Below are 15,631 nucleotides of genomic sequence, written 5' to 3'. Positions count from 1 at the left end.
TGAAGTACCCATTTGCTGAAAAATTGGTGAGGGTATCCTTAAAATTTTGTATGATGCCTAGAACTTCTCTAACTTATTTTGGAAGATTTCTTGCAAAGCTGAAGATCTCCATCTTCTCACCTTCAAGTAGCAGTGCTAAAACATACAAGTAAGAAAACATCTGCCTAGAATTAAGCACCTACTATGTGCTAGAAAAGGTGATATATCAATTAGCAACCCAGATAAAGATCTATGCCTTTGTAGGGTTTCTATTTATAATCTGCACTTATTGGTTTATGCTCTCATAGGGAACAGTTGATGATAATCATAGCATTTATCAAACATCTCAGTTATACTAGATTCTGCCATGAGTACTTTATCTTCTCTCATTTTTCCTCAAAGCAACTCTGTATACTAGGTATTATTATCCCTATTTTGCATATTTTATAGCAGCTAAAGAACTTGCCTAAGTAATATAGGCAGAGTCCAAAACTGAGGTCTCTTTGATGGTTGTTCCACAAGTACTTATAAAGCTCTTACTATGTACCCCAATACATAATACTTTCTATCTCCATAGGAGATACAAAGAAGTGGAAACAACCTAAGTATCCATTAGCCAATGAATGCATAAAGAAAATGTGGCATGTATATGCAGTGGAGTGCTATTCAGCCAAAGAGAAAGAATGAAATCCTGTCATGTTCAACAGCATGGATGGAACTAGAGATCATTATGTCAGGTGAAGTAAGCAAGTCATGCACGGAAGGACAAGCACTGTATGATCTCGCTCATATTGCAATGTGAAAAGTTTATCTCATAGAAACTGAGAGTAGAACTGTGATTACTAGAGGCTGGGAAGGGGAGCAGAGTGGATATAAGGAAGGGGAAATGTTACTCTTAACTACATTGCAGTTAAGAGTAAGAAGGGCTGATGTTGTTTACTCCTAAGACTTGAGGAAGAAACCTTGCAAAGGTTATAGGAAGAGAAGGAAAAAAATATTCTAGGAAAAATCCTGAAAGGAAGAGACCCCATGACCCCACATGGTGCTGACACAAAGAAAGAGTTAAATAGACGACTGGCATTTTTGTAGCACTTAGATGTTGTCAATATCCTCTCTAGAAGGTGTCCTCAAGGCTTTGATACCATACTAAAGGGAAAAATTTATACTCGTAGTTGATTTGGTCAAGAAGAGCTTTCTTTCAAAGTAAGAGACAAATGAAACCCTCCATCCAAGTATATTTTTTGTGTGTAAAAAGATAGCCCCAGTATAATCTTGGAAGTATATGAATCTGTGATGAAAGTAAAGAATCAAGGCCATAAAGTCAAAATGGTACAATACAGTGGTCAAGGCAGCAGAAAGGTTGATCACAGATTTCTGATCTCTGCCTGAAGCTTATCATCTTTTTTAAATTTTTTTTTTATTTTTACAGACTGCATTTTGAATCATTGTACACAAATGGGGTACATCTTTTTGTTTCTATGCTTGTACACGATGTAGATTCATACAATTTGTATAATCATACATGTACATAGGGTAATGATGTCTATCTCATATCATCATTTTTCATACCCCACCTCCCTCTCATTTCCCCATGTAATCTAAATTTCCTCCATTCTTTTACTCAAAGTACAGAACATCTGATATAATACCTTTTGGTTAGTAGGCCAATAGTATAGATGTTATTGAGACCAGACAATTATCCTTAAAAGTCAGTTTTCCTTTCTGTCACATGGAATTCTATAATTATCATTGATCACTTTACTAGGATTCAAAAATAGCTAGTTTGGATGCAAATAATATTTATAAATTAGGTTCTCAACACTCAAGGTAAGTTTCTATATGTAGGTAGACCCATTCTTTAATAACACAAATTATTTAAATATATCCCAAAGTAATGGATCACTTATCAAATGCTAAAATATTAATTATATGGTTAATAATTGTGCTAAAATAGTAATCAGAGTAGGCAGTATATTCAACACCCTTCAAGACTTAGATTGCATTATATCCTATAGCACACAAATTTTTAATAATGAGGTCATATTTAAAGTCGATGTCAGCAAAACTCCCCATTGTCTTCAAAGTTGAGAGGCACTAATGGGCTGAGATTTTGCTAACCATTGGATTCTCCACATTTAGTTGAAAAAGAAAATGTCAAATAACTTCACCAATGGTCCTAGGATAATCCACAGGTAGGCCAAGAGACCAACCTGCTGTTTTAACATGAGGATGGGGACATCAACACATAACCTTCAATGACAGCTGCTACCCCCTGCTCATATATTAGGTAGAACTTAAAGAAGACTCAGAGTTATCATTGCTGCTAGGTCCCTAGACTGTAACTCAGACCTCTTTCTACCAAGAATCTTGGACCCACATTCTAATTCTGACTTGCTCCTACGCTTTACATAAGATTTCAACACTATATTCCCTAGTTTTACCTTTTTGGTCCTGGTCCCACAGGTTGACATTCAGACACTAAACTTTCATTCACCAGGCTGTTTGCATGTGTTAGCTAGCCTCCCTGAGCTTGACCCCAATCCCAGGTCAGGATTCTATGTCTCTCCATACGTGGTGTCACAACTCAATTCAGTCTGTAGAGAAGAAGTTGTCCAACCCCTTTCTTTCCACTACCTTCCACCTCCCCACCCAAGAGAAGGGCTGCTAATGATAAGGATCAAATTTGAACACTCCGAAGAGAACACACATTTCCTGGTGGAAGAAGGCCATGTCCAAGAGTTTATGTTTTTCTCTCTTCTACTATTTCTTAATCCATGCTATTGGCATGATAAAAGGATCAGGGCCTGCCTCAAAGTAAGCTCTGATATGTTTCTCTTTCTCTTTCCACAAGCACATTTAAACCTTAGCTTTAAAAACCTTAGATATCTGTTCTGCACTGTTTTTCTGCACTCTGTTGTTGCTAGAGCTAACTTTGCACACTAATTCAGCAAATAAAGTGGGACACTGGGTGCCATTTCCTAAATGTTACCTGTGTATATAGTTCCCTAGAGATCTCCTCTAGGGAAAGAGGAATGAGTAGGATTTGGTTTCTTAAAATGATAAATATAATGATAAAGATAATACCAATACCTATAGCTAATCGAATTTTGCTAGCTTTTTTAAGACCACTACTTTGTCCTCCATATCTATCCAATTTTTACCACCAAACATTCATTTCATGTTATACTATATAGAAGGAACTGTACTAGTCTTCATATTCCTAAATAAAAGCAGAATTCTTTGGCAGTTCCTTGGGTTATGCAACCTACTCAAGGCAAAAAATGGCTGAAACCAATACTCTGTAAACTTTCATTAAGAAAATGTTCCCACCCTTACATACGCTCACCAGAGTGATATCTTCAAGGTTGAAATAACAAGATCATATTCTCATACACTTTTGTACGCATATCTGAGGAAAGAAAAAATAATAAGCGCCTTGTGGGCTAGATTGTTGTCTTATACTTTTCTGTCTCTTTCTAAGAACATAATAAAAGACTATATTTTGTCCAATATTTTTTAACAGAAATGAACAAAGACCCTAGTAAGACAGATTTCAATATTCTTGAAAACAAAATAATTAGGTAGTGGTAGGCACTTCCAAGAATTACACATACAAAATCAAACCCAAACTGTGTGGGTAATGATGAAAGTTATTTCCATCTGGTAACTGGTTTGTGGTGGTCTTAGCATTGTTATTAGCAAACCACAGTATAGCCAGCTGTCTGGTTCACACTATCAGCAGGCTCAGGGTTAAGCAATATTACAAGTGGGTCTCCCAGGGTAAATTTACATATATTCAAGAACCACTACTGCGTGAAAACAAAATTCCTATCAGTACATGTTCTTTTGGCTCACAGGCAATTATTAATCAAAGGTCAGTGGCTATAATCACTAGAAGGGGTAAGGTAAATTACACTAGGCTTTCATGCTTTAAATGGCTATCCACGGAGATCTCACAAGCATAAAAAGAATTATCCTGATCTGGAAGAGATCTAAGAAATTGAGTCTTAGAAACAGGAATAGATAGTAAGTTTCTCTGCTGCCTGACCAAATTTATTTTTATTAAAGTTTTACATAGATAATAGAGGGACAAAACTATAAATGAGTAGATACCTTAACTGACTAGCAATGAATTTTGATGCCTCTTAATTAGAAGCATGGATTTTGAAGTCAGAAAGACTTGCATTTAAACATTCCCTCTGTCATATTGAAATGTATTGCCTTAGAAAATTAATCAGTCTTCCTTCATCTGTAAAACATAGGTAATAACAGCATCAAACTCTTAAGGTGTTTATAAAGGCTAATATAATACACAATGAATGCTTATCACAGCATATGGCAAATTTAGGTATTTAGCAAATGTAGTTATATGTATTACTATCTGGGAAGTTGCCACAAAGACAATGGGCATCAGACTGTCTCTGAGAGATGTTCAGACAGACGAATTTATAGAACATGACTAATAGAATATGGCTCTTAAAAGGAAAGGGCAATAAGGATCATTCCCAGATTTCTAGCATGACAACTGGATAGATAGGGGGGTAACTTCCATGATAATAAAGATAGAGGATAAGGACTGGTTTTAGGAAAGAAAATGAAATGTTTGGTTTTAAATGCATCCTTGGGAGACATTCTGATGATGTCCACTAGGCAGATGAATATTTCTATCTAGAACTGGAAAGAGAAAATTGGGCTGGAAATATATTTCTACAATTCGCCAGTAGAAAATTGGCAGTTGAAGCCATGGAAATGGATTAGCTCTTGAAAAGAAAAATGTATAGAGAGAAAAGAAAAGACGACCAAGCATTTACACTGAAATGAGAAAAAAAATGCCATTGTGTTTTTTATTGAGAGAAATGATATTCAGATGAGATGAAACTGTGCTGCTAAAGCTCTAGTGAATGGGGATAGAGTCTTTCCTGGTGGGCAGACATCTCCGGTGTTACAAAGCTTAGGAGAGCTCAAGCTGGGTCTTGCTCTGTTGGAACTCAGAATGGGAGATAATAAATGTCTGCAATGGTGCCCCAGACTGCAGATGGGCAGGGTGAGAGGTGGCATCTATATGGATAGAGGAGATCAAAGATGAGACAAAAGAGCCAAACCAGTTGAAGTTTCAGGTTCATGATACTAGTTATAAGTTCTATGTCATAGGAATTTCCTAGTACTGGTTACAGATTCCATGGTACTCTGTCCCTTTTATTGTCCCTTTGTCTTTATTAAATTCTCAAACATTTTATCTTATGTCATCTCTGCTACATGGTAAAACATTGTTCACTGATGCTTAAACCAGTATTAAAGCACATCTCCCCTCCCTCTCTCATCCTAACCAACTCTGGCAGGGGGCCATTATCAACCCTAAAGGAAAAGAGCAATACCTCCATGTGTAAGTGTTCTTCCTGCCATCTGAGCTCTCTTCAGGATTCAACCTGGGTTTTAATTTATCAAGGAAGGTGACATGTCACCATGTAAAAGGGCTGCTGACGGTTGATGTGAAGGGAGGCCCAGAGTCAGCCGCAGGCCCACCCAGGTAATGTCTGCCATGCTAGAAACATCCAGGGCAACAGAAGGCAGCCAGAGAGACTGAGGCTTGGAAAGTCAATGTTTGAATCTGTCTTAGCCAGTACTAAAATTGGGGGCAATTCACCTAATGTTCTGAACCTCAAACTCCTCTCTCATGAAAATATAAAATACAATAATATTTATCTTACTGGGTTTCATAAGATGTGCAGTATATTCAGGGAGTAATAGCACTCAAATGTGTCATTAAAGTGATTAGCAGAAACCCAACTTAAACCTACTTAAACAAAGGGAAAAGCTATATGTACATGCAGGTGAAGTCATGGCTGTTTCAGTTGTCATCAGGACTATTCCTCTCTGCTATGACCTATCTTGGAGGTCCTGGGAAGCCACTAAGGTGCATCATCAGCTCCAGCACAAAGGAGAAAGCTGTCTCCTCCCAAAAGTTTCAACACGTGTGTTGGGATCTAGACTGACTGGACCACATTTCATTACCATTTTTAAATAATAAATTACTAATCTGTTTTATAATAAACCCATACACTTGTGCCTAGAGTGCAAATCCTATTTCAGAATCAGTCACTGGCCAGAAGTATGGAATTGTGCCAGTTATCACACTTCGGGCCCCACACCTTCACCTGAACCAATAACTGTCTGGATCCAGCTCTCAACACCAATACACATTAGAATCAGGAAAGACTACAAGAAGAAGTGAAAAAGAAGAAAAGATGCCTAGGTCTGATCAAACCCTCCAGAAAAATCTGATTTAATTATTCAAGGTGGGACCCAGGAACTACTGTTTTATGAGCCCCAGTTAGTACCAAAGGGCTCTCAAAATTGAAGGTCCTGGTTTAGAAGAATTCAGTTCACTGATCAGCCTGGATAGACTCCATCACTAGAGCCAGAAGTAGAACCACACTTAAACCATGTACTATAAATGGAAGAGGCATTCTTCCTTGTTTAAGTCAGCTACTTTGTCACTGTGACCAAAAGGCCTGACAAGTACATTGTGGAGGAGGAAAAGTTTATTTGAGGCTTATGGTTTCAGAGGGTTCAGTTGGCAGAACACCATGGTGGAAGGACATGGTGGAGGAAAGCAGCTCAGGACATGACCACTGGGAAGCACAGAGAGCAATACTTCCCAGGGGCAAAATATAAGCCCCAGTGACTTATTTTCTCCAACCACACCCTATGTGGCTACATTTACCACCCAGTTAATCCATCAATGGATTAATCCACTAAATTACACCTCTCATAATCATTTCACCTCTAAATGTTCTTACATTGTCTCCCAAATGAGCATCTGAGGGAAACCTCATATATAAACCATAATATTACCCAAAACAAATCTGAGTCACAGCTACTAAAGACAACAGGGATGGAATGTAGCTGTCAAACACAGAAGTCTACTATTCTATAGGTCACACACCTCATCCTCACTGCTATTATTACAAAACTTCAAGTTCTTAACACCCTAAAAAGGAAGATCATAGCTTTTCCATGTGGACAACTCAGAATATTAAAGGGGGCATCATCCCAATAAATGTGCTTTTGATATCTGAGTCATCATTCTTCTACATTGATGACAAAGAAAATCAGAAGTGCCGAATGCAGGCTGAAGCAATAGTGAGGTCATGGGATGAGGAGAAATGGAGCCAAAGGGAAAAAATTGCTAAGTGTCACTAGTGCCTATGCACATTTCATGGGGGTCATGGAAAGTATATTTTAGATGTACATAAGAATATTTAGCTGCCTTTGTTCCTGGAGAAAAGTCACTAGCAGGAAGATGCAGTGATTTAGGGGGTTGGATTAGAGATACAGTATTAGTATTCTGTATCCTCAAGGCTGAGCGCATGCAGGGAAGAATTCCCAGACAAGCCTTTAATCTTCTCAGTGCAGTATGCTTCAGGAATTTCCACTTATTGTTCCACATGTCACTAAGCTGCCCTCAGGAGTGCAATGAAGCTCAGCTTCCACACATATGTTTTGGTGCCAGTAATGCCACACATTCTGCATAATTATAAGGAACATCCATCGTTTGTCTGTGGCCCAAAACTTTGTGGTTTGAACATCAGGCAACCCTATGGCAGTTTAAAAATTTCATGGTTTTGGAACAAAAATTCTAGGTGATCCCTTGGAATGCAAGGCAAAACACTCTCATATTCCTCCCCAGGAGATCCGGTTCTTATATGGCAAGTCATGCATTTTAGTTTCCACCCTGTCTCAGTGCTTGAGTTTTCAGGTTGGAACACAGTAACTCCCAAGTGGTTGTGTTGGCTAGAATGTGAACTAAGCAGTCTACACACCAGTCTGATGCTGGCTAACTTGCCAACCATGTTGGTAACATATTTTGTGTGGATGACATTCTCTACAAATGTTTGCTCATCTTCAAAATACAATCAGTAGTGAGGACCTTCAAGACATCAGCTAAAGCACATTATGGCAGAAGACACCTATAGCAAATGTCTCTTACCTGGTGATAGTAATAAAGGCTCCTCAATGTTTTAAAGACTTTTTAAATGCAAATGGTTTCTGAGAAACATTTGAAAACAAAATGATCTGTGATTTCTTTTACCCTTCTTTCTTTGCAATGAATGTACCTATTTACATTTATTTACTTTGTGGAGGAACAATCACAGTTCTGGAAGTCTTGGTAAAGCCCTATTGACTCTCCCAGAATATTTTTTTAAAACAAGTAACAAAAAAATGCATAGACTTCTGAAGAAATTTTGAATATTGAAATAATACATTAGTCCAAGTTCATTGGACTGAAAGTTCTGCAGATCCAGTTTAAGAACCTAATCTAAAATAATCTCTCCATAAATGTTTTATTTAAGTGAGTTCAAAGCATCTCAATAAACACATTAGCTCAGGCTAAACTTATAATGAGAACACTAGCAAGAAGGGTGGCAGAGGACCAGGGAGTGGCAGGGACTGTGGCAGGATGTGCAGTGCATGCCCTGCCTGAAGCGGGAAGCCTCTGATGAGACCAGCAGATTTCTGCCACATGGGAATGTGGGCATTGTGTGGCCATGTCTTCCTCTTTTTTAAGAGAAGCAAAGTATTTGGATTTTTGTATAAAACATCCTATTTGTCAATGTTGGTTGAAAAAATTAACATTATTTGGAACAAAGAAGATGCACCTTTTACCAGATTTGTCTAGAGGGCTACAAGTTTGTAACTTCAAGAAAGAGAAATTGGAAGGAACCAATTACTCATATTTTAATGTATATTTTTTCACTATCAGTATCCTTAGAAGGGTTATTTTTAAAACATAGGAATTCATTTAAATTCACCTTCCTTCCTATGGTGACAGTCTATGCAACAGAACACTCAGTGGCTTACAGAAAGGCTTAGCTCTTCCAGAGTTTATTGAAAACCTACTTCTTTGTGCAGGGTAACAAAAGTTAGTAAGAATATAAAAGTGAAGGCATTGTCGCTGTTTCCAGCATTTGCAGACCAGTCTAGAAAGAGTTGCATCAAAGCTTATGATACAATATGTTAAATAAAGACTATCAAAGAGATAAGTCAAAAGTACAAAGGGTGCCGGGGGAAGAAAACAAGTCTTCCCAGGAGATAAATAAGTGTTCTCAGAGGAGAGATCTCTTTGAGTAGCGTTTTATATAAGGAGGCCCAGATTATTCATCATCTGAGAGTATATGCTGAAGAATTGGACTTTTATCTGAGAAGAAATAGAGGACTTTTTAAGTGTTCTGAACAGGGAAGCAGTATGTTCAAATCTTTTCTTATTCTGTCTGCAGTATGGAATGCTGTCTACAGGCGGAGACAGAGCAGAGAATGAAGACTCAGGATGGGGATTTCAGTGGTTCAAAGGATGCATTAGGGTAGCAGCAGAGGCATGAAGCAAGGCTACCTGGTTGAAAAGATACTTAAAGGATGGAAATGAAAGAACCTGGTGTCTGATTGTATGATAGTGGCCAGGGCAGCAAAAAGAACAAAGAATTGAGAATGACTCACAAGACTTTCTACAAGAGAAAGTCTAGCAAAAACTGTGAGCATAATCCTAAAGCCAGACAACCTGAGTCCAAATGTATGTGATTTCTTTCCATTTGCTGTGTGACTTTAGGTAAGTTATTTATCCTCTCTGGATATATTTATATATATATACATGATATATATATATATATATATATATATATACACACACACATACATATATATAAATATATATCCAGAGAATATATATTTAAAACAGTACTTACATTTATCCTTTTTTAATATCATCATTAACTATTATAAATTTGGTTAGGATGGCAGTGCCAGTCCATTTGTTTTAGAAGACTAAATGGAACAGCTGATGTGCTTTCAGAACACACTAGGTTTGCAGAGTAGATATGGATCTCGGTTTGAGAGCCTAGCATGGTAATGATAGTGAGAGTCTTTTATGCAGATGAAATTGTCTGAGATGTTTTTTGAGAAGGCCAGGGTTTGAGTCTCCAAGGACACTAGTGTTGAATGGGAAAAGTAGAATGGAAAGAGCAAAACTTGTAGAGGTTCTTTAGAAGAGTAGTTCAGACAGAGAGTGGAAAAAAAAAATGAAAGATTAGTGTCTTGAAACCAAGAGAAGAAAGGTGTCTAGAAAGAGTACTGCCAATACAGAAAATATTATAAAGGAGTCAGATATATTGATAAATGAAAAGTATCTATAGTCTACAATTAGGAAATCTTTAATAATGTAATTAAAAATGACTTCTTGTCATTGATATATAAAAACACTCAAATGCTAGTTTCCATTATACTTCTTAATTTTAAATTTATTTCTAGAGATAGAATGAAAAACAGTAACTAGATGGATTCCTAGACTTTTTATATTTACAGTGAAAAACATTGAATTCAATAATTCTATATAATTCTACTATGCTGAGTCAATGAAAAGCTGCTTTGAAATTCTGTAAAGTTTTAAAAGGATATTTGTTTTTTGTTTCCATTATGAAACCCTTCTGGTTTTCCTAAAGAAATGGAGCTGATGATAATCATCAGTATCATATTAACACAAATAGGAGATGATGATATCTAAATGCCTTTATTTCTCTGCATCCTACTGTAGTTATTTTTCTTGTCACTTCGCCTTTGGGGTCTAAAAACTACAAGGATGAAAAGTGAATGTAAAAGTAATTTGAAGGGAAAGATACTTGTACCTTTCCAAAAGAATGTCTCCTATTACTAATAACATTGGTATTATGAAAAGTCTGGTTGTTTTGGCAGTGTAGAATATAAAGTGAAAATGTTAAGAGTGTTGGCTTTGGAATCATATCCTGACTCTACCACTTATCAGGTATGAGGTCCAGGGGAAATTCCTTATTCTTTAAACCTGCCTTTCCTGATATGTAAAATGGAGAGGAGATCGCTGTCACTGAGGATGGGGGTGGTGATATACATGAGGGGTTAGCACAGTACCTCTTAAAACAAATGATAACTTCATGATATTTCATTTTTTAACTGTCCATTGTAGATGATCATGAAAAAGTTTGAGTGAGAATTGTATTTAAAAAAATAGGTGCTTTTAGAAAGATTAGTCTTTTCATATACCAGCAAAAACCTTTAAATTCTTCTTAGCAGTGTGACTTGTCCCTTCACTGGTAGACTTCCAAAAGAATCAGCCAGATCTGTACTTTCCCATGGCACAAAGGCAGAGTAAGTTTTGTGCTGTTCACCAGTTGGGGACTGACCAATGTGTTTCTTCATAGTCAATGAAATACATAACTCATAAAACAAAATCCCTCAAAATCTATACCCAAATAAAAGCCATGCAGTTAACTACCAAAGACTTATAAACAAAACTTGCATCATGAAACTCAATCATATCTCAAAATGTTCTAATTAACCTGATATATCCCAAACATGAAAGACAAATTATTAGTAAAAACATAATTCTCTTCATTTTACATTAAGTTAAAGCATATGTTGAACTATAACATATGCTGAAACTATCTGATGAAAAAGTCCTTTTCTAGTTCATCACCTAAGTTTTTAAACTCCACAGTGGGGTCTCATTTTGAATTTTAAATCAAATATTTATTTACTTTGCATTTTTCTGAAAGATCACTATGCTTTGCTATTGGCAAAATGGTCATTAAAAATGTAATAGAAAACTATGTAATGAAATGGAATCCCATAAAGTATGATAGTGTTATGGATCTTAAAGTAAAGCCACCAGTGCAGATGTTCCTAATCACACTAAAAACACAAATACACAAACCAGTTTGTTCCAGCTACAGAATAATTTAATTAAAAGAGTGCTTATAATTTAACAATATAAATAAGAGTTAGAGCCAGGGAGGTAGTGAAATAGCAAGGAAATATAAACCTACAGAGTCTATGCCAAGAAAACCGTTCCAAATCCTCAAGGCTGAGAAAGCAGTGCCTTTCCTTGCTACAGGTAGAAAATCACTACCTGAATTATCCAAAAACTGATTAATGTACCTTTAGAGAAAGCACACACACACATGTGCACACTAGTTAACTAGTTTAATGAAGAGAAACACCTATCTAAACCCAAAATATCATTTAGAATCTGCTTTGGAACAGTTAAAATCAGACTTCTCACCAGTTTAGATTTCTTATTAAGATATAGATGCAGTAGGTAATGGGACACAAAAGTAAATGTGCATACACAGTAAAACGTAAGCTCTAAAAACATACAGTATTCTTTTGGCAAATAATGATCTTGGCAAAGAGCCTCCTTTTGTGCAGAAAGCTTTGTTCATTGCTTATAACTGCTCTAAAGTCAACAACAGGTAGTTGTGTGCTACTAATTAGGTTGAAAGACAATTATATTCAAACCAGGAGATATTTTATAGATTGATTCAGTGAAGGCAGGAAATTATATCTGCAAGAGCAAGTTATAAAAGTTCATTTTCCCATAATTACTGATCTTTTACTCTAAAACTGTATGAACTTAAACCGTACAACTGTGTAATGTCATTCAAAAGTGGGGTCAATGCTTAATTGCTAGCAAAAGATAACACAGAAATGAAAAGACAATTAGGAAAACTCTTAATAAAGATATCCACACTGCTTATTTTCCCAGTTAATAATGGTTTCGTTAAATTTCCATTTTGTTCACTAAATTGTCCATCCCAGGTCATAATACCTTCCAAGAAGAAAAACGACATCCACTCTGCAGAAAAATGGAAAACCAAATGCAGTACGTTACCTTGTGTCACCTGTTGAACTGCCAACATTATCCCAGACACGGCGTCTGGAAGCAGGTTTTCTTTCAGATTGTAATGTGGTGCCCATTCCAAAATAGGTAGCCGCCTTCTGCACCACCGTTTAATGTCCTCATAATGTGGGGGATGCATCTTGCTCCAGAGCATGCTTTTCTTTTTCCTCTTCGCCCCTGTCATTTTTCAGATTCCCTGTTGTAGAAGTCAACTTCTTTAGACAAGGGGGGGGGAAAAAAACGTTGCAGAACACCTCTTTTCAATGCCAGACTCCAATTCGTCTGTGGTTAACAATGTCAAAGCTACCCAGAAAATAAGTAAGAGAACAGAGGGAGACAGGGAGACGGGGGGGAGAGGGGGAGAGAGAGAGAGAGAGAGAAAGAGAGAGAGAGAGATTAAAAGCACTTAAATAGATGCAGCTGGGCTATATGTCTTATGATGCAGCTAATTATTGTAAATAAAAAATATAGATGAAAACCTTGAATTCTTATCTGAATGAGGAGTGGTTCCTCTTAGTGTAATATATTTCTGATCTTGGAAAAGCAATGGGTTCGGTGGTAAGTTAGTCTACAGCTTTCTTGCCAGTAATTCCCTTTATATTCACTGTAGTCTTATGTGTTTGGCTGCAATCCCAATGGTTAATGAGGTAGTTCTGGGCGTGTGTTGGAAGTAGGCTGGGCTATGCTAATGAAACCAGAAAACATCCTGCCAGTCCAGTTTCTCCCTTCAAGCTACGCAAAATTATAAATCTGCCAGAGGGGTCTGTTGTGCGAAATATGTTCAAAGGATCCCCCATACTTTGGTGGGAGGTACATATTTTGAACATATCCTATAACTGCCAGTTGTACAAAATTCAGAAACGTGACAGGGTCCTGTAAAAGTCCTCAGTGTGTTTGATTCCCTGGTAGAAGAGATTTTCATTCATACAGATCCATAGGCACTGCACAGCTTGGGAAAAGACTAGCTAGTACTCATGAACAACTGAAATTTCATCTCATGGGCTTAGAAAATAAGCAACGGTGAACAAATAATTGTGGCTTGAGTTCTCTCTCTCTCTGAAGCTGTTCATTCAGTTTCCTCTGACAGTTTCTCTAAGTCATATAATTCACACACTTATACCATTGTAAGTGAAATTTATTGAGGAATAACCCAGTGTTTATACTATTGTTTGAAGTGTTCCTAACTTTTTGTTTGTGCAGTGTTTCCCTGTGTTCACATAACTTTGGGGGTGGGGGTTGTTACATTTTATAATACAACAGACAGACTGTCAAAGCTTTTTATTTTATGATTGTTTCCCTCAGACCCCAGAAGAAAAAAGCCTGCATTTATGAGCTGTGTCATTGGAATTAAACCAAAAAGCCAATATACTAGCTAAAATTGTGAAGCCAAGAAAAAGAATACCATGTATACAGTTTGCTGCAGTGCCTTTTAATGCCCATTTGTCCAGAGAATACAAATCTGATTTCTGGAAGCTTTTAGAATAATAAAGGGCTTGGATCCCTTGACTACTTCCCTGTAAGTACCTTCTTGTATTGTTTTTAAAATGAAAGTGAAGAGCTACTTTTTCAGCCTCAAAGATGACACTTCTTGCTTTGTATTTAGTGCAATGATATTTTTCCCCCAATTCAATGAATTCTAAATAAATGGAGGGAAGGAAGAGAGAGAGAGAGAGAGCGAGAGAGAGAGAGAGATTTTACTTCTATCTGCAAAAGAGTTTGATTAGTATTTGTCTAATTATTGACATTATATTAAATTTCCAAACTATTTTATATTCAGGTTTGAGACCTACAGAGAGCTTCATTTAGAAACTAAGTTGTAGTATTTTAATCCTATTCTCTTGGCATAAAGAGTGGAATCACCAGATAAATGTAAACCCACTCTTAATAGAGAGGTGATATTACTTTTCCTTTACAAATACTACCTTTAACTTTAAATATTCCGTTCAGTATATTCAAAAACAAATTTAGAAGCTATATATGTACTGATTATATGAATTTCATAATAAAAATGAACACTGAAGATATTTTTTCCCAAACATATATGGGTCATAAATTCACATCTATGCTGCAAAATGAGAAAAATAATTGGAAGCTTGACTGAAATGATTAGTCAACACCTAATACATTCAGTATTTGTATAATTTCAATCACTTTAAAATTCATGTTGTCTTTATAACAAAGAGTTCACATGAAAAGAACTTTCAGAATTGAAGGTGAATCTGCCTACATGTACCCTAAATCACATCAGGGCTAGTGATTGTTCTAAAATATATCAAGACTGGGAGGGAGGAGAAATTACTATAATAAAATAGTTCTGAAGTCTCTCAATCAAAATATTCCTAAAAAATTGAATATTACTCCGCCATGAAGAATGATAAAATTATGGCATTTGCAGGCAAATGGATGAAATTGGAGCATATCATGCTAAGTGAGATAAGCCAACCTCAAAAAACTAAAGGACAAATGATCTCGCTGATAAGCAGATGAGGACATATAATGGGGGGTAGGAGGGGTTAGCGTTAGGGTTAGGGTTAGGTTTAGGGTTAGGGATAAGGAGGGCGGTAAGAATGGAGGAAGGAAGGACTGTATAGAGGGAAAAGAGGGGTGGGAGGGGTGGGGGGAAGGGAAAACAAATAACAGAATGAATCAAACAATATTGCCCTATGTAAATTTATGACTTTTAATTTTAAAAAAAGGTAAAAAAAAAAATTGGAATAAATGTTTCTTAAAATTTTTTTCTAAAATTTAAGTCTAGAATTCCAGTTCCAATTTTTTCCAATTCTTTATGCAGATACATTATTTAAAACTTGCCCACATCTCACTCCAGAACATGATATATCATTCCTATTTAGAATCAGTAATATCAAATAAAGAAAATCTTGTGAAAGAATTTCTTCATGCATATGAAATAAGTGGTTTGTCTGACCTATACAATTCAAGAAGGCTAAA

General features: G+C 36.5%; 1 protein-coding gene across 1 annotated transcript in view; it reads right to left on the bottom strand.

The window, feature by feature from the left end:
• Positions 1–12,866, bottom strand: part of SLC26A7 (solute carrier family 26 member 7) — a gene marked incomplete at its 5' end in the record, with an annotated part of 123,169 nt that extends 110,303 nt beyond the window's left edge. Inside the window, 1 exon segment of the mRNA XM_079133940.1 lies at positions 12,674–12,866. Within this exon segment, the coding sequence (XP_078990066.1) occupies positions 12,674–12,866 (193 nt within the window).
• Between the last annotated feature and the right edge of the window lie 2,765 nt (positions 12,867–15,631).

This window comes from Sciurus vulgaris (assembly GCF_902686455.1).
Source record: "Sciurus vulgaris genome assembly, chromosome: 1".
NCBI classification, from domain to species: domain Eukaryota; kingdom Metazoa; phylum Chordata; class Mammalia; order Rodentia; family Sciuridae; genus Sciurus; species Sciurus vulgaris.
Note: the sequence above shows the minus strand (reverse complement) of the source record. Positions and strands in the feature narration are given on the sequence as shown.